The sequence below is a fragment of the Acipenser ruthenus genome, chromosome 36 (genome assembly GCF_902713425.1).
Source record: "Acipenser ruthenus chromosome 36, fAciRut3.2 maternal haplotype, whole genome shotgun sequence".
Classification (NCBI taxonomy): domain Eukaryota; kingdom Metazoa; phylum Chordata; class Actinopteri; order Acipenseriformes; family Acipenseridae; genus Acipenser; species Acipenser ruthenus.
Window position 1 is genome coordinate 7544366 of NC_081224.1, and position 27990 is coordinate 7572355.

At 42.6% G+C, this 27990-nt stretch overlaps 1 protein-coding gene across 2 annotated transcripts; it reads right to left on the bottom strand.

Moving 5' to 3' along the window:
* Positions 1–7132: 7132 nt before the first annotated feature.
* Positions 7133–25662, bottom strand: LOC131706651 (CD209 antigen-like protein C). Of its 2 annotated transcripts, XM_059008164.1 has the most exons (10): positions 25517–25662; positions 24776–24913; positions 19586–19687; positions 18457–18519; positions 17845–17907; positions 15695–15748; positions 15547–15597; positions 11669–11820; positions 10549–10652; positions 7133–9743 (listed from the first exon to the last, which is right to left on the bottom strand). In XM_059008164.1, exons 1-10 carry the CDS (start codon positions 25593–25595, stop codon positions 9620–9622), a joined length of 930 nt encoding a protein of 309 aa, XP_058864147.1. In that variant the 5' UTR covers positions 25596–25662; the 3' UTR covers positions 7133–9619. The 2 variants fall into 2 exon arrangements, with proteins under 2 accessions (XP_058864147.1, XP_058864148.1); XM_059008165.1 differs by lacking the exon at positions 15547–15597.
* Between the last annotated feature and the right edge of the window lie 2328 nt (positions 25663–27990).

A 27990-nucleotide genomic window follows, 5' to 3' on the forward strand; every position in this document is an offset into this window, starting at 1 on the left:
TGACCCGTGACTCAGCACACATTGCCCTCCTCATTCCGCTGTTCAGTCTGTTTCATTCTGCCTGTCTGTGTGCGTCTCTTGCAAAAACAACACCCTGCCCTCTTCTGCTCTAAAAAATCTAATAACTTGTGCCCTCTTAAAATTGTGCCTGCACCCATTAACATTGAAAGAGATAAAAAAAAAATAATTCTGTCCATGGCCGCTACGAAGTTAAAACTATCAAGCAAATACAACTAATAAAGGATATACATTTATTATAAAACTTAGACATTTTAACACTTCGATGAGTTTGTTTTATTTAACATGTTCCTAATATTTTGTATTACTTCTTTAAGCATGTATCTCTTAGGCTGCTCTATTTCTTTTAATGTAGCTTTTCTAAAAGCTATATGAGCAAAATAAATAAATCATTTAAGGTTTGGGAACAACTTTAAATCCATCCCTCTTTTACCTTTTGCCAAATAAAAAAAAAAACATGAATGTCAGAGAGGATCTGAAACCTCACCTGTGTCTGCCTCGTCCATCTTTACTTCTTCATATTCGCTATTGCTCTTCTCCACCGCTGTTTTCTCACTCAGTTGCTGTTACTTGTGAGTCTGGCAGAGAGTGGCAACAGTGCAGGGCTGAGACTCAGAGCTGCGCTCCTTCCCCTCCAAGCAGGGTGGCACCGCTGCCCCAAATTGAGACCCAGAACCGCCATTACTGCTCCCCGGGTCCGACTCAGAAGCCCCGCTGTGTTGCGGCCCCCGGATGTGCACCTCGGCCTCTCAGAACGGACCCCCGCACCCCTCACTCTCTCAGAGCAGGCGGGCTGAGAAAGCCCACAGTCTGGAGGGGAAGCCCCAGAGCCCCATTATTGAGCTGGTTTTGGGGGGTTTTCAGTGTTTTTTTTTGTTGTTTTGTTGTTTAGCACAGTAAACCCCAGCTCTTCACTGGGGTTTACTGCAGCTCTTCCTCCCGTGCTCCTGCCCTGTCCTCAGCCTCCCTCATTGGGCAGTTTTTTTCTCTAATGCCCTGGGTTCCCACATTGGAACCATAACAAATGAGTATTGCATTGCTGTACTCTGTATCCTATTATTCGCTAGATTGAGGGTATAGATAGCAGCTATACAAAAATGTTCAAATGGTATGTGATGCTAAATTAAATCTTAAAACAGTCTCATATATATGAAGCTTTTGAAGGTGCAGCAATAAGTGGCACCCTGCTTGGAGACTGTGGATATCAACTAACCCCATGTATTAATCCAGCTGCAGCCCAAACACATTACAACACTGTACATATACCGTCTAGGAATGGGACTGAAAGATGCTTGGTGTGTTGAAAAGAAGGGTCCATTGTCTTCATGGAGAGCTGGGGGTGGTTTGGAACAGTATTTGTGCTGCTGTTGTCCTGCATAACATAGCAAGGTAATAGCTGATGGGGTGCAATACTGCATTAGTTGGGATTAGCGCACATTCCCCTTATTTCCTTATACAGTACATTGTAAGTAATGATTGTTTTTCTTCTGTTATACCAAAAAACCCTTTTTGTAGTATCTCTTAACAGTGGAAACGATGGGTACAGTTCTGAGGTTGAAAATATTTAGTTTCCTTCCAAGTTCTAGATCAAAACGGTATTAACGTCAAGCAAATTCAAGACAAAGAAATCTTTCCAATATGAACATTTTATTAGTACAAATTAAGTGAAAACAGTAATTAATGCATTACACAACTAATAATGAATGTGCAAAATCAAATAAGCCTGGAGAACGTGTATCTAATCATGTATCCAGTCATTTATATGTTAGGCTGTTGTGTGCTGGTGGCAGTCTTCTGCTTTGTGTGATTCCAGTGCTTGTATAGTCTGTTTCAAGCAGGACTGTCTCTCTATAGTATAGTTTTAATGAGTATCCTTTTCAAACACAGGAAACCTACATTCGAATTGAAGATAAGGTCCTAAGAGGAGTTAACACTGGATCTGTGACAACAACTCCAGGAAAGCCATATCAGTTTATAGATAGATCGACAGATATAATGGATAGATAGCTTGATAGATAGACAAGGTCCTTGCAGGAGTATTGAGGCCTGTTGGTTAAAGCTCTCAGACCTCAGTGATGAGTTGTGTCAGTTCTTCAGTTAATTGCTTTATGTAATTAGTAAATATTCAAAATCCAGACCCTAATATATGCATCTTCCTTATAGCACCCAAACAATGATATGCATTAAATTAAAAACACATTATTTTTGTATCGAGAGGTAGGTGTGGTCTGTTTGAGTGATGTCACAGTGGCTCTGTCCAGACATCATCTTCAGCCATTCCCGGTGGATCACATGGCTTCTTCTGACTTAAGACTGGAAAACACAAAGACAGAGATCCATTCTTTTTTATTCATGTTGCTACAAGTTCCTTCTGAAATAAAAATGGGTCAAGTTTGGCCTTAATTGCGTCTTGTTTATTTATTTCTTTTGTATTGTTTAATTGACATGTAATAAATGAATGTGGCCAGTAGGGACTGTAAAGCGACAGATTCCAAATGTGTGACTCAAGCCATGTTTGGATATAAAATGTGTACTAGGGACATAAAGTGAAATATAATACAATGTTGACTTATTTTCAAGTCGAAATGTAACTTTTATAAAATGATTTTTGATGTGTTACTATAGGTTATAAACAGATCCTTCCCACCTCACGTTCCTTCAGAACATCAGGTTAAATCACTGAGGAGTCCACATGGACCCGGACGAGGCTTTAAGTGGATACAAAACCCCATTTCAATCCCATCCGTCGTTTACACTCATTCAGGGAATATTTTGGCAGAGGTTGCTGTGCTACATTCCTTTGCATTAAACTGTAAATGGTAAATGTGTCTGGATCGACCGGACCAGGATTTACATGATTCATCAATACCAGTTAAACCCTGTCAGTCATTTATACTCATTCAGGGGAAGGTTTTGCACAGGTTCATTCCACTGCACAGAAGTGATTTTTGAAATTTACAGTAAAATGCACTGGAAAAAAATATACCAACCTGTACCAAAATATCCCCCCTGAATAAGGGTAAATGACTGCTGGGTCTCGATATTTATTAATCATTTATATTGTACTGTGCTTTCCCTTCCTTCCTCCTCAACCCTGCTGCAATAATTCAACAATGCCATGTCAACATTTTAACATTAAAAAAAGTTATTGTCAGAATTTTGAAATTCTAAATCAAAATTGTATTACATATACATATCTTTTTATTTTTTTCCATGTCACTAAAACTCATTGTAATGGCACTGTAACAACTGGGATAGATGTGGCAATTCACTCGATTACATTTTTGAAAAAACAAAACATGAGCCTTCTTTAAAAATAAATAAAACAACGTCTTCAGCACTGGATAATGTGTAACTTGCTGAACCAATAGGAACAGCAAAGGTGTCAAATGATTTCACCCCACAATGCACTGCACACACTACCAAGGTTACACAACCTGCAGAGCCGTTTTGCCCTATAGGAGTCCGGCACTCGGACTCGAGTCGCATTTTTCGTGACTCGGACTTGGACTCGAGTCACGGCCGCAAAAGACTCGGACTTGATTCGGACTCGAACATTCGGACTCTGAGAAATTAATGACGAGTCCTTTTTTTATTTTCTATTACACAAGTAATATTTCAGTTCCTATGAAACTGTGCACAATAAAAACACACTCAACAGAACATTATCCAATCACTGGTTAGCCCTGTTGTCTTTCAAGCCAATCATAGTAAGAATAAGAAATTGGAAGCGAGTTAGGTTGCAGCGTAAACACACCCCCAGCAGCAGTGTGGAGTAGTGGTTAGGGCTCTGGACTCCTGACCGGAGGGTCGTGGGTTCAATCCCTGGTAGGGGACACTGCTGCTGTACCCTTGAGCAAGGTACTTTACCTAGATTGCTCCAGTAGAAAAAAAAACCCAACTGTATAAATGGGTAATTGTATGTAAAAAATAAATTGTAAGTCGCCCTGGATAAGGGCGTCTGCTAAGAAATAAATAATAATAATAATAATAATAAATCCAACAGCAACCATCGCAGACCAAGTTTTTTTTCCCCTCTTTTGCATTAAGTTTTATAAGGAATAAATAATGTCAGCATGGTAAACAAGTAAGTAATTATTTCTCTTTACTACTTTAACACTAGAAGCCCAGCAGCAGTCATTTTGGTGGTTTTTGGTTTTAAAATGTAATTTTCTCCAGTCGTGTAACACACATGGGGCTGTGCGTTCGTGTACCTTTCCGTCCGTATATATTAAATATTCTCACAAAGCATGAAACGTGGGAGTGCAGAAATAAAGGAGATATATTCAATTATACCTAAAAGCCCCCGGGAGCAGTCACAGTGACGGCCACACAGAAAACAACTGTATTGTGGTTATACAGAACGGTATTCTACTTTATTATTTTTATTTACCAGTCTGCAATGTGTTTAGCTGTAATCAGATTAGTCTTCTCTGTGCCCGAGTGAATGACTGACAGTCTATTGTTTTCAATCAGCCTTTTGAAGGCTGGTGGCTGCTTGCCAGCTGTGCTGTTTTGGTCAGTCAATCAGCATCGGGACTAGTGAAAATAAATACCAGAGACCGTGGAGTTTTACAACGCAACAAAATATTATTATTATTATTATTATTATTTTTGTTTTATTATTATTATTATTATTATTTATTTCTTAGCAGACGCCCTTATCCAGGGCGACTTGCAGTCGTAAACAAATACATTTCAAGAATCACAGTACAAGTAATAATACAATTAAGAGCAAGATAAATACAATGACTTTGGTTCTAGCAAGTACAAGTATGACAAAATACGATTCAATAATGGAGCAGATAACAGTGTCAATGATAGTTGCATCAGGATATAATTAAATACAAAATAGTACAGATTAAATAACACTTGACAGATTACAGTACTCTAAAGTACAGGATTAAATGCAGTAAAATAGTGGGCTGATAATGCAATTAAAGCGCATTTAAGGAAGAGTGATAAGTGTCCAGGGGGAAAAAAAGAGGAGTTCTACAGGTGCTGTCTGAAGAGATGAGTCTTGAGGAGGCGCCGGAAGGTGGTCAGGGACTGGGCAGTCCTGACATCTGTAGGAAGGTCATTCTACCACTGAGGGGCGAGAGTGGAGAAGGAGCGGGCTCTGGAGGCAGAGGAGCGTAGAGGAGGTAGAGCCAGTCTTCTGGAGTAGTGGAGAGGTTGAGTGGGGGTGTAGGGAGAGATGAGGGTCTGGAGGTAGCTGGAGGTGCAGTCTGGTCAAGGCATCTGTAGGCTGGTACAAGAGTCTTGAACTGGATGCGAGCGGTGATCGGGAGCCAGTGGAGTGAGCGGAGCAGTGGAGTTGCGTGGGAGAAGCGAGGCAGAGAGAACACCAGGTGAGCCGCGGAGTTCTGGATGAGCTGGAGTGGACGGGTGGCTGACGCAGGGAAGCCAGCCAGGAGGGAGTTGCAGTAGTCTAGGCGGGAGAGTACCAGGGCCTGGACCAGTAGATGGGTGGCGTAGTTGGTGAGGATTCTTCGTAAGTTGCTCAGGAAGAATCGGCAAGTGCATGCCAGAGTGGAGATGTGCTGGGAATAAGAGAGGCAGGGGTCCAGGGTGACTCTGAGGTTCTTAGCTGAGGAGGAGGGAGAGAGTGTGGTAGATTCCAGAGGAACAGAGATAGAGAGATCAGAGGAGGGGGAGGAGGAGGAGGAGGGAAAGAAAAGGAAGTCAGATTTAGAGAGGTTGAGTTTGAGGTGATGTGAGTGCATCCAAGAGGAGATAGCAGACAGACAGGTAGAGATACGGGAGGGGATGGTGGAGTCAGAGGTGGGGAAGGAGAGGAAAATCTCAGCATCATCAGCATAGAAATGGTATGAGAAACCATAGGATGCGACGAGGGGGCCCAGGGAGCGGGTGTAGAGAGAGAACAGGAGAGGATCCAAGGCTGACCCTTGGGGGACTCCTGTTGAGAGAGGGCGAGGTGTGGAGGTTGCTCCATGCCAGGTTACCTGGTAAGTGCGGTTGAAGAGGTAGGAGGAGAACCAGGCCAGAGCAGTGCCAGAGATTCCCAGGTCAGCGAGAGAGGATAGTAGAATAGAGTGATCAACAGTGTAAAAGGCAGCAGAGAGGTCAAGGCGAATTAGGACAGAGGAGAGAGAGGCAGCTCGGGCAGAGTTTAGTGAGTTGGTGACAGACAGAAGGGCGGTTTTAGAGGAGTGAGCAGAGCGGAAGCCAGATTGGAGAGGGTCGAGCAGAGAGTGGTTGGACAGGAAAGCAGAGAGCTGCTGGTGTACAGCCCGCTCGAGGGTTTTGGAGAGGAAGGGTAGGAGGGAGACAGGACGGTAGCTCTGGAGGGAGGTGGGGTCGAGGGTAGGTTTTTTGAGGAGGGGAGTGATAGAGGCTTGTTTGAAGGCAGAAGTATTCAGTGAAAGCTGTCTACCGACGGTGGTCTATTCAGGTGTTTTACAATGTATTTAGATTCTGGTATAGTAAGCAAACTTGTTAAATTTGCAGACGACACAAAAATAGGAGGAGTGGCAAACACTGTTGCAGCAGCAAAGGTCATTCAAACTGATGACATTTAATAGAGAAAAGTATAAAGTATTGCATGCAGGCAATAACAATGTGCATTATAAGTATCATATGGGAGATACTGAAATTGAAGAAGGGAACTATGAAAAAGACCTAGGAGTTTATGTTGATCATACGCATGACCAACGCATTCTAAGAAGTTCCTATTTTACAGCATGGTTTGACAGTGATCTGTATTAATCGTCTGATTTCCTTCTAGGTTCTGGAAACAGAGCTTACACATTCCAACAAGAAGCTGTATTTGAAAAATCTGCATCTGAATGATTGCAGCAGGAACACAGCAGGATATATCCAGCGCAGGCAGCTAAGAGTTAATCAGAAGCAATAGGAAGGGTTCATAAAGTGTGAGCTCCATTACAGGGTTCAGATAAACTTGTGGACTCGTGTGTGTTTAAATATCCAATCACAATTAGAAGAAGAAGCAGCAGAATTTATATAGATAATCAAAAGACATTGATTGTATGTCATTTTTGTTGTCTATGTAGTCTTCAACAAGAAATTAAAACGTTTCCTAATGTTCTTTCTTTCATCCAGGAGTATAAAATTATTGTGATTCCGAACTCCGTTGTAGATTTCAACAAATATATTTTATTAGACACAGCAGAGCAGCTGGGTACTCTATTTTCCTTAAGCACAAGTTATAATAGAATCAACAAGACAATACAATGTTTGAATTAATATAGGCTTCCCTTATGACATTACCCCGTATTTCTTAACCTATCAGAAAAGACAATTACATAGTGATGCATATTTGTATCAACCAATCAGGTCATTGACCACCTTCCTTTTATTAGCTGAAGTGAATGTAACATCAATGCTTCTTTGATGTTTTACTCACAAAGTTATAACATCATAAAATGAAGTAAAGGAAGGAGATTGTCAGTCTTTGAAGGTTTTAGCCCCAAAATGTTACCTCTGAGAAAACACAGGGTCCCCTTTAAATTGCTGTTTGGTGCACTTCAAAGCATTCTCCTTACCATCTGTCTTTCCTGCTCCAACAATCAATACTAAACCCAACTAACTTAACTAACTCTAAAACCGAAATACTCACTCAATCTAAAACCCAGGTAATTTTGTAAACTATAGTTTCTCCAGCAGTTTATAGTAAAAACTAAAAAAGAAAGATTTAAATGTATTTGTGTCTTTTTTTGTGGATTGGAGAACAATTAAAGACTGTGTTCTTCCATTACATTTACACCTGTGTGACTACAACAGTGTTTGGAAATGCTTTGCCTGAATCTGAAATTGAAGCTGAATCGTGAGGTTTGGTTCAATACTTTACAAAATGAAACTTCTTCTAAATGCAGAAACACATAACAATAAGCATGTACACTGCCTGGCCACTTTATTAGGACCTATACCCACTTGAAACGACATGGCATAGACTCCACAAGGTGCTGGAAGGTGTCTAGTGGGATGTTAATCCATTCCGTCAGTAATATTTCACACAATTGGTACAGAGTTGGGCAGAGGATCATGATGGAGAATGTGTCATTCATGTTCATCCCAAACATGCTCAGCTGTATTGTGCTGGCCGTAGAATATGTCTGAAGTTTCTGTCATGTCTGTAGCCATTGTCAGGGCTATGCCAAAGGGGTAAAGTCCTAATAAAATGGCCAGGCAGTGTATGTGGCAAGTATATGAAACACTGTATCAGGTATGTGAAACACTGTATCAAGTATATGAAACAGTGTATCAAGTAACTCCATGCCTAGGATTTGCTCCAGGAGCAGACATCGTGACACACATTCACACAGAGAGGTGCTGGAAATCTGAAGTGTTTTTAGCAATCTACTACTGTCTTGTTTTTTTTTTTTTTTTTTAATTTAGTCGTTGCCAATTAGTTTTTATTATTTTCTCCCCAATTTGAAATGCCCAATTATTTTTAGGCTCAGCTCACCGCTACCACCCCTGCGCTGACTCGGGAGGGGCGAGGATGAACACACGCTGTCCTCTGAAGCGTGTTCCGTCAGCCGCCTGCTTCTTTACACTCTGCAGACTCACAGTGGAGCCACCTCAGAGCTACAGCGTCGGAGGACAACGCAGCTCTGGGCAGCTTACAGGCAAGCCCGCAGGCGCCCGGCCAGACTACAGGGGTCGCTGGTGCGCTGGACGCTCGGCCAATTGAGCGCCGTCCCCTGGGAGCTCCCGTCCATGGTCGGCTGTGGAATAGCCTGGACTCGAACCGGCGACGTCCAGGCTATAGAGCGCATCCTGCACTCTAGCGAGTGCTTTTACTGGATGCGCCACTCGGGAGCCCCCAAATCTACAGTTTTAAGTTTAATAAAAAATATACATTAATCACAGGAAGACACTGTGTATTATTTAAGCGATACTGTCGATGAAGGCTCTGCCATGAAGTATTGACTGGTTCTGGAGTTATGCATCACGAACTGAAGGTGAGGGCGCTAACGAAAGTCAAGGTCAACTGTCACATGGTAGAGCCATCATCGAGAGGGCACTATCGATATTAGAAAACATTTTTTATCATGTTCTTTAAAAAAACACTTTAAAACACTTAAAACACTTGAACTTTTAGTGATTAGTTGGGTGCCCTTCCGTTAAGCAAATAGGAAAATAGTCATGAAATTTCATAAAGGATCACATGCATAATAACAAAAAAAGCGTTATTAACAAATTATGTTTTACTTGTCAGAGCTGCTTATAGTTCATCTGGACGGTGCCAGATATCTGAATGGAGCTGACAAGCTGCGTTACAGGACTGGTTGCTTTCATCAGCATGTCAGAATGAAAAATCTGGCACTTGCGCAGACTGATTTGAAGTTTGATTCACAGTTGGTGCTGCAACGTTCCAACAGGCATCTACTATTTATTAGAAGCCCGCTAGAGCTGGAAGCTGATTGGCTGATGGTACTGAATCATTTTCCAATTTTAGATCATAGATGTAACACCTGATGCTATTTTTTTTTAAATTCCCGTTTTTATAAAAGCAGTTCAATATATATATATAAGATTACAAGCTGTTGGATAGAGCTTCGTCAGATTTGTAGTTAAGCTATTTTATACTCAAGTATTTTGAATATGTTTGTTGTTAAAGTGTTTTTTCACAGATCCATCGTTGTTTTATGTTGCAAGGGATGTCATTCAGCTTGCCGTTGCTCATCTCACCACAGTCTTCTTTTCCTTGATTGTTTGGTTCCCCAGGATTCCACATTCTAAACAGTAGAACAAAAGTCCTTTATTGGCTGCAAGGTTCCCTCTTTAAACAATGAAGCCCTTAGACTGTAACACACAACTTCATTTTCTAATAATACAGAGTCACAAAGCTGTGTACACTGAGGTCAATCTAGGCCCAGGTGCCTGATCATCTTGCAGATTACAGTCTACAGAGTAACAAAATCATTCCAGTACATTTGACCTATTATGCATTGCCAGCATTTTTTAGATCTCACAGGCTCCCCTATATGAAACATGCACACATTAAGGTAGTGAAGACAATGCAACAATCAGGTACTTTGCAGATACTTCAATTATATATTTTTTTTATAGCTCTTTAGACTTACCAAGTGATTTTATTATTCGTAATTTAGTAATTCATACATCTAATGTATTTTTTGTTTTGTTTTACACGCACATTATGGTAAAGGTGAATTAGATTTTTTAAATGCTATTGTATATGAAGCGAGTGAAGAATGTATAGATTGTTCTTTGCAGATACTTCAATGCTGTGATTCTGGTCACGTGAAGGATAACGCTTCATTCATAGGAAAAGCCAATGAGTGAAGCTTCTGTGAGTTCGGGTTATAAATGGTAAACATTTCAAATGTTTTCCTTTTGTTTGGATAAATACAGTACCAGTCATAAAGCCTGAGCCCACCACTAAAAAAGGCTTTAATTGCCTAGATTGTAAATAAATGCAAAAACCCCTTGATAGAATCACAGCCTTATTATGTGGCATGTACTTATCCCTTATGCCATCTTTCTCTTGTAATGTTAGGACACCGTTTCTCAAGTGCTTACCTCCCATCCACTAAACTCCCATCCAACCACTTCCAGACCCCTTCTGTCTCCAAATCGCTCATTCCAACCAAGTGATCCACTCGAACTTTGCCCTTTAAATAGTTCTGAAAACACGATTGAGGAAAAAAAGTTGGTGAACAATGGAATTATTTTTAATAATGAAGCATAAATTAAAAATACCTCAATTGGAACTCTATTGAAAACATTAATCTATGTCAGATATAGGGGTTGCTGAGTACTGAGAATCCCAGGTAAAGTCATGGTCATGTTGTGTACAGGGTGGTTCATACAGTCAGGGCAGTGCAGGTTCCTGGAAGTCTCTGGTCTTCACTGAGGATTCCACAGAGAGCATTGACTCTGGCACTCCCATGGGTTAGGGAAGCTAAATGGGCAGGGACTGAGTCACCCTGCTGAGCTACAGTGAATCCTGCTGGCCAGGAGCCTGGTGAGCACTTTATTTGCACCCGACATAAATTAGGGATTATGAAACCATATCTAGATAGTTATTTTCATTATGAATGGGTGTGGCAATGTGCCCCGCCCCTGTGTGCATTTGTGTGTTATATGTTGTATGTTGCGTGCGTGTGTTAAATGTTGGTGTATAGATTGGTACACGGGATATAAACGGGTCTGTGTTTCACGTGTATTTAAAAAGTGTAGAGGAGGGCACAAATCACTTCACGTGTTGGTTAAATGTAATATGTGAGCACGGGGTTGCACGTAATGAATTCACGTGCTGGGATTCAAGTGAATAATCAATTAGTAATTGCATCCCAGCACAACAGTATATATAGAGACACGTAGCACTCAGTCTGGGTTGGGTGTTCGGTGAGTGGAGAACGGGAGAGAGAGAAGGAGAAACTAAATAGTAACAAAGTAAGAACGTAAAAACACTCACCGTGGTTGTTCGTCTGTCTGTTTAAGTGTTTAGTACGTTTTGTTTGTCTATTTTATTTTGGCGCAAGTGCCGTGTCCTGTGTTTTTGTCTGTTCCAACCTTTTATTTTCTGTTCTGTTATTAAATGCTGAGAGAGTCAGAGGGATTCCCTGCTTGTTTAGACATTGGCTGATGTTTTATTCATTATAATTAGTGATGAAGAGGATGAGGGGATGTCTCCTACCAGCTCTTCATCACTGTTGATCACTGCAAGGTCCGAGTCTTGGGATTGACAGAATTCTCTTGCTTTCTTCCAGTCTCTGTTCTCATTGGAAAAGTAGTAACATTTCCCACTAAACAAGGTCCATTCACAAGGGCAGGTCTTGATGACGCACACTGAAAACAAAAAGGAGTAGGAATGTGATTCATGTATTAATTTATTGTCAAGTCTGTGTTAAGGTTCTTTCTCTTGAGTTCCAGAGCTGCTCTTTCATTCTAATTGCCTGCCATAGATAAAGGTAACACAGGCAAGATCAGCCAAAGAATGTCTCTCTTGATAAGAGTCAGTGCCATCTCGTGTTCTGCTTCATTATTCAGTTTTGCTGGTATTACACCGCTGGGCACAATGGTGCTGGTGCTTTACATTATAAAGACACTTTGGCTGATCACTATAGTTGTCTATGGAAGGCAACTAGAACTGAAGAGAAGCTCCTGAACTCATAGAAACACAGACTTAACAAAAAAGAAGAAACACAACCACTAAGAACTACTGCAGGTAACAGGACAGCAATATATATATATATATATATATATATATATATATATATATAATATATATTTAAAAAAAAAGAAAACTGCTGTCTAACATAAGGTGTAAAATCAAAAAGAAAAAGGTAATGTAGATACACAAAAATGTGAATAATTGATAAAAAAAAATCTTTTTACATCCAGCTGAAGAAGGACTTGTGTCCAAAACGCTCGGATATAATTTATTTTTTAGCAATTATTCACATTTTTGAGTACCTACATTACCTTTTTCTTTTTGATTATATATATATATATATATATATATATATATTGTAACACAGCAGGGAGGGGGTTAATCCTCCCTGCATGAAAAAACATGTGCGAATGCACATTTGTTTTAATTGAATTGTTTTGCTTAATTGTGTCATTTAATTTGTTAATTGTTTTATTATTAATGATCCCCTGCACCTGGTAATTATTGTTAAATTAGGCCCAGGTGCAGGGTATTTAAAGAGGGCAGTCAGTTTGCTCAGGGCTGCTGAGGAGAGGGAGGTAGAAAAGGTGCTCTGCTTCCAAGCAGTCGTAAAGTGTGGAAACCCTGTGTGGTTTTGTTTGTTTAATGTGTTTGGCAGGTAAACGGCTTAGCCGTCCTGCGAGTGAGTCAGGGACCTGCCTGTCTAGTTAGTGCTCTAAAAAGGAGCTAGGTGTTTATTTTGTGTTTTATTTTTGTTGTGTTATTAAAAATAGTGCGTCTTTTGGTGTTTTAATAATATATATACACATTCACACACATACATACATGAGTCAGCGATTGGAAATCCTGGCCTGTGATTGGTTAAAACCTCATCATAGGTAGAAAAATAGATTGAACTATTGCCTAACATCCTTACACCACCGGTCAATAGTTTCAGTTTGGCATGTGATTGGTTCATATCACTGTCAGTCCTGTCCCTTTTCGAAGAAACATCTTTCTCCCCTGCACTTTCACAAGAGAAAATAGCTTGATTCTGTGACTTGACAGAAAATGAATTACAAAACTTACTACAAGAGAAAGATGCTCCAAACACTAAAATGGTGATTAAAACGTCACTGTCACTGTTTTCTGACTTTCTGAAATTTATACAAATTCAACTCGACAATGTAAATAAATATTACAGGCAGGATATGAACTGGACTACGCAGCAGTCAGCAAACCTGGACGGAGAACTTTGGAAAAACTTGGCAAAGAACTTCAAAAACATTTCCTGTTATTTATTTTTGTTATTTATGTATTTACTTATGCTGTATCAGTTATATTTAAACAACATATATAAAGTAGTATTTACTATCCAACCTTGCCTCCCTTATTTTCTTGACTGAGAAGACTATTGTTATCTCCAGGGTGCAATGCATTATATCCCCGTCAGTAACAATAGTCTTCCCTCAGGTCAATAATTTTCTACTATATCCTTCCTCTTCAGTCCATATATATATATATATATATATATATATATATATATATATATATATATATATATATATATATATATATATATATTGTGAGGAAGTAGGTGGAGTGAGACAGCAGGGAGGGGGTTAATCCTCCCTGCATCAAAGAAACATGTGAGAATGCACTTGTTGTGTAATTGTTTTGTTATTAATGATCATCTGCACCTGGGCGTGATTGGAAATTAGACCCAGGTGCGGGCAGTTAAAAGGGGAGCAGTCAGTCTGCTCAGGGCTGCTGAGGAGAGGGAGGCAGAGAAGGTGCTCTGCTTCCGTGCAGTCAGAGTGCAAGTGCTGGGTTAAACCGGTGTGGTTTTGGGTTTATGTTAGCAGGTAAACGGCTTAGCCGTCCTGCAAGTTAGTGAGGGAAAAAACCTTGTGTAGTAAGTGCTCCAAGAGGAGCTAGGTGTTTATTTTGTGTGTGTTTGTTTTATTTTTGTGTTCATTAAAATATAGCGCGTCAGCGCTTCAAAACGCCATTTCTGAGTCCTGGGTCGTATTCTTAAAGGGGCAACGAACCCGAACGAGGGTTATTCTTTTACATATGGTACCAGAAGTGTGGGTGCCCCTACGACCCAGTAAAAGGAAAAATGGATTTTAAGGAACTGATCGAGGAAATTAAGAGAAACACCGCTGCTCAAGTGGAGCAGACCAAGAAGTGGAGAGTGGAGCTAGGGCTGCCGGAGCCGGAGCCTACAGAGCTGGACCTGCTGCTCCAGAAATGGGAGGTAGAGCAGCTGTTCCGAGAGCCCAGAGGGGAGGAGCCGCCGCTTCCGGAGCCCAGAGGGGAGGAGCCGGAGCCCGGGGAGGAGGTGGAAAGCATACCTCCACCACCCCTACAGTCCAGTTCGGCGCCGCTGCGTCCAGTCCCTCACCCCTTGCTCCGGGACACCCTGCCGGTCTTCCTGGACCTCCCTGTGCTGGACCTGGAGCCCAGGGGTCTGCAGCACTGGCCACAGCTCTGCCCCTGGTTACCTGCTCCGCTCTCCCCGAGCACCCAGACGTCGCTGGGCTGCTGCCAGACGTCGCTGTCGCTCCCCCTGTTCGCTGCTTCGCTCCCCCTGGGTGGTCGGGCATCACTGCGCCAGTCCCCAGGGGAAGACCTGTGTCCACTGCGGCATCCTCCAGTGCCCCGGCCTACGCTTCGGTCGGCCCTGTTAGCCCGGTGGGGTCCCGTGTCGCCGGTTTGCGGTCCCTTCCTGGCAGCGCCGAAAGAACCGACCCATCCTCAAGCCCGCCCGTGGAAGAGGGCGGCAATGGACATTGCTGGACTTGAGGCTGGGTGGTTGTGTTTTAGGGGAGGAGGTGGCCGTCTCGTGGCCTGTGTCTTGAAAAGACAAGGGGGGGGGATGTGTGAGGAAGTAGGTGGAGTGAGACAGCAGGGAGGGGGTTAATCCTCCCTGCATAAAAGAAACATGTGAGAATGCACTTGTTGTGTAATTGTTTTGTTGTTAATGATCATCTGCACCTGGGCGTGATTGGAAATTAGACCCAGGTGCGGGCAGTTAAAAGGGGAGCAGTCAGTCTGCTCAGGGCTGCTGAGGAGAGGGAGGCAGAGAAGGTGCTCTGCTTCCGTGCAGTCAGAGTGCAAGTGCTGGGTTAAACCGGTGTGGTTTTGGGTTTATGTTAGCAGGTAAACGGCTTAGCCGTCCTGCAAGTTAGTGAGGGAAAAAACCTTGTGTAGTAAGTGCTCCAAGAGGAGCTAGGTGTTTATTTTGTGTGTGTTTGTTTTATTTTTGTGTTCATTAAAATATAGCGCGTCAGCGCTTCAAAACGCCATTTCTGAGTCCTGGGTCGTATTCTTAAAGGGGCAACGAACCCGAACGAGGGTTATTCTTTTACAATATATATATATATATATATTGGAGCTCCTATCTCTTTATAACTTACCTTTAGAAACATAATTTTCCAAGTTTGTAACATTTGCCATGATCTTAGAATCTGAAAAGACACACATGTGTAAACTGGAGTTATTAGAATAAAGTCTCTAAACTGCTCTCACCAGAGAACTTCTTTTGCATTTGTAAGTTAATTGTACCTTTTTCCTTCAGGAGGGTTTGCTCCACTCTCAGGTTTTGTATTTCTTCAGTGACTGAAAAAACAGAAAACAAACAGTGTTTTTTTGCCTGTAAACTCATTTTGAATATTAATTTGGCAGGAAGTTGAGTCGGCCAGATGCAGTTTCTTAACAGCAGATGTGCAAAGAAAAATAAATCTACAGCCAGTTATTTTGTGAAAAAAATAAATAAAAAGGTTGTACACAAAACACAGCTCACAGAGCAAAAATAAAGGCTTAAACAAAACAGGTCACGAACACGTATAACAAACACCACACCAAGGTCAGGCTGGGCAGTAGCTTTCACTGATCCTACCATACAGTCTGTTTTACTTTTGTTTTTGATTTTCATTTTGCTCACTCGCTCACGTTCCTCCTTCCAAACATCCACCCCGACCAGCAAAAGCTGTGGGGGTTTTATACATGTGACCATCTCCGAATTAACAATACTTTAATACATTTCGGAGATGGTCACATTCTGCACGGGAATTTTAGTGTGCATGGCCGACTGTCTGTCAGAGACAAGCTGCTAACACCGCCTCTGCCAGACCAGCAGTGAAATGAGTGCAGTTGCGGATTGAGGCAATGCATAATCTAGAAAACTAATACAACAGGACAGCAACTTGGAGCACATTGGTTCATTGGTTCATTGGTAGATGGTGATGCACTGCTAACAACATTGTAAAAGCAGACATGCACAAGACGTAAAACAACAGCTACACATCCCATGAGATTATTGGTTCAGGCAGGGAACTCACTTTAACCTCAGATTAAATCACATAAACAGCAAGCATATTTTAGGTGCTTCCAATACCAGATCAAACCGTCACTTGAATAGCTAGTATCTTATTTGTCCTTTGATAAACAATACGTCCGATGATCGGTTAAGGAAAGGATGTATATCTTACCTCAATCCATTACGTCCCTGCTGTGCAACAGAGTTTGCCTACTTTTTGGCTTCGTCTGATAGGGGAGGGCGGCTATCCTGCAAACTAATTTATGGGCAGGGGTACCTCGAAAGGCGAGGTCAAAGGCCATAGAATGCAGTGCAAAATATGTATAATGTAGACATGTTGTCTCGTCTATGTTTTAATAAATAATCTATTGCATGAGTTTCCTGACTGAAATAGATTCCACTCTATCTAGTGTCTATCCACTCAGCCACTATCGTCTATAACAGGCTTTCCCTTCCTTGCGACGGAACTGTGATGTCAGTGTATCAATAGAGATATACAGTATACACTATAGAGAGAGGATGCATAACGAGGCTCACAGTCATTCATATCAAAGTATCACTGAGACATGTTGTCACAAAGACGGCCAGAGTGGGTGGCGTCAGACCGGAAGCAGGAAGGAATTCAAACACAGACAGACGGTGATGGTGATGAGCTGAGTGCAATGGCTGCACTCAGCGTTTATTAACAAATAAAAGGGTTGTAAACAGTACAAAAACAGGACACGGCACTTGCGCCAAAATAAACAGACATACAAAACGGACTAACACTAAACAAACGGTGCAGGACAGACAGACGAACAAACACGGTGAGTGAAAACACGTTAACTATTACTTTTACTATTAGTATTATTTTACTTCACCTCCGTCTCCAATCCCGTTCTCCACTCACCGAACACCTAACCACGAGTGACTAAACGTGCATCTATTTATACTGTTGTGCTGGGATTCAATTACTAATTAATTACTCACTTGAATCCCAGCACGTGAATTCATTACGTGAAACCCCGTGTTCACATATTATATTTTAAATGCACGTGCGTGATGTGCAATCCCGTGCCTAAATACAAATATACACTTTTTAAATACACGTGAAACACAGACCCGTTTATATCCCGTGTACCAATGACTATACACCAACATTTACACACGCACGCATACATACACAAAACACACAAATGCACACAGGGGCGGGGCACTTTGCCACACATGTATATCATAAACTTCAATTAAGCCCCCTCTTTCCCTTCTCTTTTGTAGCATTTCTACACAGCACAATCAATCAAGCCATTCGTCTGATAAGTGGCCTACTGGATAAACAGAATATATCATTAAAGGAGTGATGAACTCTAAAGGATTCTAGTGCCACTGCACCCCTCTGCGTGAAGGGGCTGCGTACCGTTTGCTTTCAGGCTGATCAGTGTATTCCGCAGCTCTTGTAGTTCGGCAGATATTGCAGATTCTGAAAAACATATTCAATTCTGATAAAGACATGCCGATTCTGATAAAGGAGAAGACAGTATCTGAAGCACGCTGGCATGGAGCACTGTCATTGCTTTAGCAGATAGCAGGTAGTAAAGTATTTTTTGAGTAAGTTTAGAAATCATACCAAAACTATATATATATATATACACACACACACATTAATTAAGATAACTTGGCATAAAATAAGCTCTAAACATTTTTAGCCCAAAAGTTAAGGAGTGCAAACCTCCTTACACAGAGCTATCTGATCTATCTAAACTGATCTATCAGGGACCAACAAAAAAGTACTTGGCATTCTTCTTTTCCCTGTTCTCTACATCAATGACATAACGTCCCATCAGATAATTGCAAATACATACAGTATTAAGCCCTTTCAATACATCATTATAAGTACGAACGAAGTGGTACTGCAGGCTAATTCACCAGCATGTACTTCCCACTAGTGGAACAGAAACCAAACCAAGTATATAAATACGTCCTTGATCGAGAGTTGACTGAGCTTTTAGTTTGAGAGAGAAACTCGTACCATTTCCTTTCAAAATTGTCCTCGAGTTTCTCAGGTTCTCGATTTCAGCAGAGATTTCCGAATCTGAAAAAGAAAAAACACTTTAGAGGAAACTGTCCCCACATAGAGGCTCCATGTATACAGTGTCTAGAGCACGTTGCCTTGGAAACACAGCCATTGGTTCCTCAATGTTTAAAAAGTTTGCCAGCAGATTTGATCAGTCAGTGGTAATGAAGGATGTTTTTGAAGACCTACATTGTTAATTAAATCACCCCAGCATTAACTACAGCTTTAAAATGTTCTCTCTTATTAAAAAGTAGCAGGTAGGCTGTGTGTTTTACTTGCAGCCATGTGTACACTAACATTTGATATGTAAGTTTAAAAATGATTTCTTTCTGTGCAGTGTATGTAAGATACTGTATCATAACGTGTCAATGCAGCACCATGATCTATTTTGTGTTAATTGTGTACTAAGTAGGCTACGGTAGAAAAGAAATGTGCTAAAATAATGTATTCATTCAATTTAAAATAATCTTTAATTATTTTTGCATTGTATAGTAATGTTTACAATGCAGCAGCATGATTTATTTTGTGTTAGCGATAAGCCTAAAGTAAAAAGACATGGTGCGCTAGGTATTAGTTTAATTTGAGTACTGTACTGAATACTGTATAGGCCTAATGTACATATTTGTATTTATCACTAGGATAACTAACCAAGGGACCTTGTAAATGCACGACCGCTTGGAGTGCAGCCTGAGTCATGCACCCATGGTTTGAATCCTGTTCCTACTGAGTTGCCCGTCTTGGCTGGGGAGCCACAAGGAGAGCTGCCCTGCAGTAAGGGAGGAAATCAGCTTGTGTTGATTCACTTCATTGTGCTTCAGCGACCCCTGCTGCTCTGGTGCCTGACGAGTCTAGACTTTCTTTTCGGTAGGATCAGCGGGTTGGCTTGACTGTGAGAACAGCGGCTGGCCTTCAGTGCTTTTAATCTTTATGTGGGTTGCAGTGTTGAGACAACATCCCGCTAGGATAGATAAAACTAACTGATTCAATAAAATAATGGGGAGGTGGTCAATCCCAATTATGTATTATTGTATGTGGCATTTATTTTTCCTATTGGAAATCTGTTCTTGTTCTATTTAAGACTTACGTTTTGCAAATGCCTTGGAGAGCAGGATCATCCACACCATCGAGGTAGCCACCAACAGAATGTAGAGAACAACAATGGATTTGCTTCCACAGACATTACGATCTGGAAAAACAAAATACAAATGTAAGTGGACTTGGGAGCGTAACATTAGCTGAGCCCGGGGACGCACATTAAATGGAAAGTTTCTATTGTGTGTGCTGAAATATTTCTGTCAAATTGAAGTACTTTAAAAATCTATATAAGAAGGTTGTTGTCAGTGAAGCACATTGCATGTAACAAATACCTCTAACGTCCTTGTTTTTTTAACTGAATTTCTGAAGTGAGATGGTTTTAGATATGACCATCATGGGTATGCATCTCAAATTTCTGAGAATGGAAAATCTCTGCACAAAATCACAGCTTCATAGGGGACAGAGATTGCTGCTACACTCCCCAGTGGTCATTTTTTAAACCATTTAATAAAAACAGTAATATTTGTGTATATGAGTGTGACACGAATGGCTGAGTGGGTGACGTCAGACCAGAAGACAGGAACACAAACGACAGAGAGATGTGGAGTTTGGTGGAGCTGAGCGAATGCTTTCGCTCAGCATTTAATGAATAAACAGACAGAAAATAAACGTTTGTAACAAAACACAAAAAACAGGACACGGCACTACACGCCAAAATAAACAGACAGACAAAACGAACTACACAGACAAACACGGTGAGCTTCTTTTACTATTATTACTTTTAAATACCCTCCGTCTCCTAACCCGTTCTCCACTCACCGAACACCAACCCCCAGTGAGTGAAAACATGCAGCTTTTATGCAGTTGTACCGAGATTCGATTGCTAGTCAATCATTCAATTGGAATCTCGGTACAACTGCACGTGAATTAATTAAAGTGCAATTCCCCGTGCTCACATATTACTTTTTACTTGCACGTGATGTGATGTGCCATCCCCGTGCCTAAATACAAATATACAATTTACACACACGTGAAACACAGACCGCTTATATCCCGTGTACCAATGCCTATACACCAACATTTACACACAACACGTAACATATAACACACACAGGGGGGGCACTTTGCCACATATACCCCCCCTTGTGCAACGCACACATGGCCTCAACGGCCACCTCCCCCCTTAAATACCCAGCAGTCCAGGCAAAAGTCTCGGGCTGGGACGGGAGGCTTCAGTGGGCCCATGGCTGGAAATGCTGTCAGCTCCCCTGCCGGTAGTGGCACGGCTGACAGCATGCTGGTCCCGTCCTGCAGCGAAAAAGCTGCGGGGGCAGGTGGTCCCCCGACCTCCCCCTTCTTCATAGCCGGCAGCTCCCTCCTGTGGGGCTCCGGCCACAAGAACTCCTGCAGCGAAACTGCTGCTGGGGAAAGTGGTCTCCAGACCTCCTCCCCCTTCTTTGTGGCCGGCAGCTCCCCTTTCTGGGGCTCCGGCCACCGTACTCCCTGCGGAGGTACGGGCAGCAGAGGCAGCTCCAGCTCCTCTGCTCCTGGCGGTGGTGGAGGCAGAGGCAGCTCCAGCTCCTCTGCTCCTGGCGGTGGTGGAGGCAGAGGCAGCTCCAGCTCCTCTGCTCCTGGCGGTGGTGGAGGCAGAGGCAGCTCCAGCTCCTCTGCTCCTGGCGGTGGTGGTGGCGGAGGCAGAGGCAGCTCCTGCTCCTCTGCTCCTTGCAGTGGTGGTGGCGGAGGCAGAGGCAGCTCCTGCTCCTCTGCTCCTGGAGATGGTGGAGGCAGAGGCAGCTCCTGCTCCTCTGCTCCTTGCGGTGGTGGTGGCGGAGGCAGCGGCAGCTCCTGCTCCTCTGCTCCTTGCGGTGGTGGTGGCGGAGGCAGAGGCAGCTCCTGCTCCTCTGCTCCTGGAGATGGTGGAGGCAGAGGCAGCTCCTGCTCCTCTCCCTCGGGTGGTGGTGGAGGCAGAGGCAGCTCCTGCTCCTCTCCCTCGGGTGGTGGTGGAGGCAGAGGCAGCTCCTGCTCCTCTCCCTCGGGTGGTGGAGGCAGAGGCAGCTCCTGCTCCTCTCCCTCGGGTGGTGGAGGCAGAGGCAGCTCCTGCTCCTCTCCCTCGGGTGGTGGTGGAGGCAGAGGCAGCTCCTGCTCCTCTCCCTCGGGTGGTGGTGGAGGCAGAGGCAGCTCCTGCTCCTCTCCCTCGGGTGGTGGTGGAGGCGCTGCCGGCTCCTCCGACAGCGGGGGTAGGGCTGGTGGCGCTGCCGGCTCCTCCGACAGCGGGGGTAGAGCTGGTGGCGGGCGTCTCCGCTGGGCTCCCTTCAGCAGCAAAAACAGCGGCTGCTGTGGAGCCTGAGCTTCACGCCCTCGTCCCTCCCAAAAAAAAATAGGGGTGTGGGCCTTCAGCTCCTCCCCTCCGGACACAGGACGCACCGACTCCTCCCTCTCGGGCCGTGGACGCACCGACTCCTCCCTCTCGGGCCGTGGACGCACCGACTCCTCCCTCTCGGGCCGTGGACGCACCGACTCCTCCCTTTTGGGACGTGGACGCACCGACTCCTCCCTCTTGGGACGTGGACGCACCGACTCCTCCCTCTTGGGACGTGGACGCACCGACTCCTCCCTCTTGGGCTGTGGACGTTCGGGCTCCTCCCACTCGGGCTGTGGACATTCGGGCTCCTCCCACTCAGGCGCAGGACGTTCGGGCTCCTCCCACTCAGGCGCAGGACGTTCGGGCTCCTCCCACTCAGGCGCAGGACGTTCGGGCTCCTCCTCCCCTGGCTCCTGCTCTGGGCAGTCCTCGTCCTCATGCCCATATGCAATGCACATGGTGCACCACCTTGGCTCCCTCTGCTTCCTCCTCATTTTTCCCCCTCTCTGCCTCCTTCTCCTCACCTTCCTCCTTTGGGCTGGTTCCTCCTCCTCTTCCTGGAAGGGGCAGACAGCCACCGTGTGCCCATACACCCCGCAGGCAAGGCACCAACCTTGGTCCTCCAACCTGCCGAGGAGATCCTCCAGCTCACTGCAGCCGTCTCTCCAGTTCCAGCCTTCCATTTTTTTTTTTTTTTTTTTTTTTTTTATTTACTTTTCCACAAAAAAAAAAACTGCGGTTCCCGCTCTGGCCTGAGCCCTGGAGGCGCTGTTGTCCCGGTTCTGACACCACGTGTGACACGAATGGCTGAGTGGGTGACGTCAGACCAGAAGACAGGAACACAAACGACAGAGAGATGTGGAGTTTGGTGGAGCTGAGCGAATGCTTTCGCTCAGCATTTAATGAATAAACAGACAGAAAATAAACGTTTGTAACAAAACACAAAAAACAGGACACGGCACTACACGCCAAAATAAACAGACAGACAAAACGAACTACACAGACAAACACGGTGAGCTTCTTTTACTATTATTACTTTTAAATACCCTCCGTCTCCTAACCCGTTCTCCACTCACCGAACACCAACCCCCAGTGAGTGAAAACATGCAGCTTTTATGCAGTTGTACCGAGATTCGATTGCTAGTCAATCATTCAATTGGAATCTCGGTACAACTGCACGTGAATTAATTAAAGTGCAATTCCCCGTGCTCACATATTACTTTTTACTTGCACGTGATGTGATGTGCCATCCCCGTGCCTAAATACAAATATACAATTTACACACACGTGAAACACAGACCGCTTATATCCCGTGTACCAATGCCTATACACCAACATTTACACACAACACGTAACATATAACACACACAGGGGGGGCACTTTGCCACAATGAGAAATATCCACTCGATATGGTCGCTGTTTGTTTTCACAAATCACAAATTCAATCAAAAATAGATATTCCCTGTTGTATGACACATTTTGCTGAATTATACCTTTTTGATTGTTCTCAGCTCCTAAAAAGTTGCAGAGTTCAAGTTACTTATAAAATGTTATAACTAAATTGAAACTGCAACTGTTTAAGAGCTGAAAACAAGTAAAAAGGTCTAATTAAGCAAATTATTAGTCTAAAAAAAAGGGTTTAGTTAAATAAGCGAGAGCTGAGTTGGAATGAAAATCAGAAGGCACAGGGGTCCCCAGGACGAGGGTTGGGAAGCACTGCTATAGGCTAAAGCAAAAAGAAAGTGCACTAGATATTCATTTGATATGATGTGACGGAGTGTCCCGCCCCTATATATATATATATATATATGTATTATTATTTGTATTTTGTTTGCGGCGCAGGTCAAAGCGCCGCGTATTTGTTATTGTTTTGTATTTATATTTTAAAATCTTTGTGAGGATGCGTGACTGATCAGCTACTGATTATTTAACTAGCTGACAGTCGCGCATCCTTACTAAACTTACTAAACGCGTGCAGACTGTGGCCGAGGGGTAATAAGATAATTAACAGCTAGTTAACCCCTCGGCCAGAATATAAGAAACTGCATCTGTCTGTGTTCAGGGGAGAGTGTCAGAGGCGAGACAGGTTTTGAGCGAGAGAGATTAAACAACTGCTAAGTATCGTGCTGGGGTAAAACCAGCACGCTTATTTGTTTATTCATATTTGTTTGGCCAATGTGCCCTTTTGTTTTGTAGTGTTTTGTTGTTTGTTTAAATCTTTTGTTTTATTATTTAATAAAAGCAGCTGAACGCCGTAGCGTTTCAGCTCTCACCCGTACTTCCTGAGTCTTTGTTTCTGGTCTGACGTCATCAGTGAAGGCATCCTGTTCACATGTGACTACTGTACTGAATGTGTGCTCTTTCTCATGGATTGCTCTTTTAGACTCCTTACTCACAACTAACTCCCCTTTTATGCAGCACAACTCTGTCCACTCTTCACTCATTGGCTCATTCCTAGTGCAGTACCCCATTGGCCATGCATACACCCCGCACGTGATGCACCCACAACCTCACCACCACACAAGCTGACAGCAGGCTAGAGCAGGCTGCTCAAGAAGGACAAGGGAGAGAGATTTTTTTTTTTAATTATTCAAAAGCTATTGTTAATCCTTCTTGAAGTCATATAGCCAGCACCATCTGTGGAAGAAAAATGGAACTAGCATTGAGTATATTTGCAGAACTGAAATTGCCTATTGCCAGTTTTCACATTTTTGATGTTATGAATCCTACGTAGACACCTTTTTTTGCTCAATTTCATTTTTTTAATGTGAAAACCATCTTTAAACACTGTAATCTGTAAACACACAATAATGTGGTATACTGTAATTAGCTCAGTAGAGTCCAGTGAGTAGCTATCTTTGGGAATTAAGAGCTTACCTTTAGTCTTCATGGGTTTAGCCTTCCCTTTGCAAATCTGTTCCTCAGATTCAGTAGATTCTTCCACGTGTATATAGTTAACTTCCTCATCTTCGTCATTCACAGGTGGTCGAAAACACGTTGTGCAAAATGCCACTGCTAGAATTTGAATCAAGTCCAAAGAATGTACATATTGACCAGTTCTGGGTTTTAAGATTCTGCTTTGAAACGTGCAAACGACACATTGGTTTCATATGGTATCTCACACACAACGTCTGTCTGACAGCTATGCATTGCTTTCATATGGTATCTCCCACACAACATCTGTATGACAGCTATGCATTGGTTTTGGAATCCATTTTGCTCCAATCTAATATTAGATATAAGAAACAGCAGAGGTTTTTTGCAATGGCATTAATCCTTTGGCAGACTTCCTCTCTAACTAACATTTATCTTTGAACTTAAGTTTATTTGAGTATTTCTATATATTTTATTATATAGAGCACCATCGAGAAAAACTAATAAGAAGGTGGCACTAAATAAGTTAATTTCTGCACACATACCCTATGGTAGTTCAATTGAAAGTGTAGCAACTTCCTTAGTAAATACGTGTCATTTTAAATGCTACTGAAATCATTTGTTCCATCAACCTTGGCTTCACATAGTGTAGAACACTGTTACTACCCTAACCCAACAGTAATGCATTCCCTTCAAACACAAGCCCAAGCAGAGAGACAGGTAAGTCTTGAAACTGAAATGTACCTGATCCGCAGTTTCTTTTCATGTCCTGATATTTTCTTTGTGCAGTTTGTTGATAGAAGTCAAAATTACTGTCTGCCATGCTGCCCACCCTGCAGTGATCCGAACACTCGGAACCGTGACGGTCTGACTGATGTTTCGCTACTAGATTCAGTTCTTCATATAGCAACAGGAAATGTAGAAATAAAATGAGTTAGCAATTTTAATTTCCTAACAATAAGGGAACTTCCCACTGCAAGTCAAAATCTCCTTGAGAAAAAGATGACACAAGTGCAGAGTATGCTGTGGTTCAAGTTTCCAGGACTTATTTCTTATTCCAGTTCTATTTACAATAGCATTGCAATGTGTCTAATAGGTTTCATATGAAATGTATGTAGTGGAAACTAGGGTAATCAAAGCAGTAGTAACCTTTGGTGAAGTTGCCTGGCGTTTTACATTTTTGGAGTATTATATTTGTATCTGACTGTACACCTCTTTTGTAAATTAGTGACGCTGAAAGATACTTCTAATGAACATTAAGAGATACATGCTATAGGTATAAATGACTTACAAATAAACAGGAACCATTTCACCCGCACTTTGTTGCCTGTCTTCATTGTTGGATTACTGCACCTGCTCTACATCTGCACACTAATGACCACTTTGCCAGTGTGTCTGTACATGTCATAGCTGTACACATTAGGGCTGTGCAGATACTCAGATTTCAAGTTGTCAGGTTTTAATTAAATGGAATAAAGTGTGTTAATTACACACCTTAAAACAAAGCATTCCTTCTGATTAACCACAACATAATAATACCAGTATACACAGTGGTAGCCTCCGTTTTTTTGTGTTGGTTTAAAGCCTCAGTACGGCAGTAAAGTCATTGCCTTGACCAAAACGAAAACCGGCTCCTAAGTATCTTTTAAATCACTCCATTTTCTAGGTGTGTAAAAGGCAGCTTTTCTTGTTGTGAAATGAATACATTTATTAATAGGTTTCCTGGTGACAAAAACAAGAATTACTCAAAGGGAATTACTCATAGAATCGGAGTGCTTGCACAGCTCAAACACATGAGTGGTGTGCATGGTACCCAGCATGCTGTGCCAGTCTCTCTCTCTCTCTCGTATAAAAATCAATTGAATTGTATTGTATTGTATTGTATTGCATTGCATTTGAAAAGCAATGGATGACTTTATAGCTGTGTGTTGAGTTTGAAAAGCTATTTGATGGTGTCTGGGGTCTCCAGATGGATTTGTACCTCTTGCAAAAGCGTGTGTTGGGCAGTGATTAGTGAAGAAGATGACAGCCTTCATCAAATTGGCGACTGAACGTCCTTAATGACCTCCCTGTCAGAAAACAACGACGACTACAGTGTTGTGCCATTGAGCTCACATTACCTGCCATTGAGCTCACATTACCTGCCATTGAGCTCACATTACCTGCCATTGAGCTCACATTACCTGCCATTGACCTTACATTACCTGCCATTGACCTTACATTACCTGCCATTGAGCTCACATTACCTGCCATTGACCTTACATTACCTGCCATTGAGCTCACATTACCTGCCATTGAGCTCACATTACCTGCCATTGACCTTACATTACATGCAAAATGACGCTGCAGAGCGGTACAACTGACGACGGTTGCATAGACAAGCCAGCATGAAGATTTGTTTAATCTAATTTAGTTCCATTCTCAACGAAGCCATCATGTTTAAAAATAAAAAAGCTATACTTGTAATCGAGGGGATGTGTATATATAGATTGAATTTAAATTTGACAAATAATGAATAATGAAATAACTATTCATCTGCTCCACTTAAAGTATGCTGTTAAATTGTAGTCAAACTGATTGTTTTAAGTACAACACAAAGAAAGGCAACAAGCATCAAGACAGTCTTGCAGGTTCTCAATGGAACACTTAGCAGATCAGTCTTACAGGTTCTCAATGGAACACTTAGCAGATCAGTCTTACAGGTTCTCAATGGAACACTTAGCAGATCAGTCTTACAGGTTCTCAATGGAACACTTAGCAGATCAGTCTTACAGGTTCTCAATGGAACACTTAGCAGATCAGTCCTACAGGTTCTCAGTGGAACACTTAGCAGATCAGTCTTACAGGTTCTCAGTGGAACACTTGGCAGATCAGTCTTACAGGTTCTCAATGGAACACTTAGCAGATCAGTCTTACAGGTTCTCAATGGAACACTTAGCAGATCAGTCTTACAGGTTCTCAATGGAACACTTAGCAGATTTGCATTTAATTGGTAAAAGGCCAGTTTCGGTTCCTTAATGAAAATTGTTTCATTGCATAACTTTAAAGAAAGAAAAGTTTCGTTCTGACTAGAATAAAATTATTGGTTTATAATAATGCGCACCTCGTGCAGTGATAATGCACACCTCGTGCAGTGATAATGCGCACCTCGTGCAGTGATAATGCGCACCTCGTGCAGTGATAATGCACACCTCGTGCAGTGGTAATGCACACCTCGT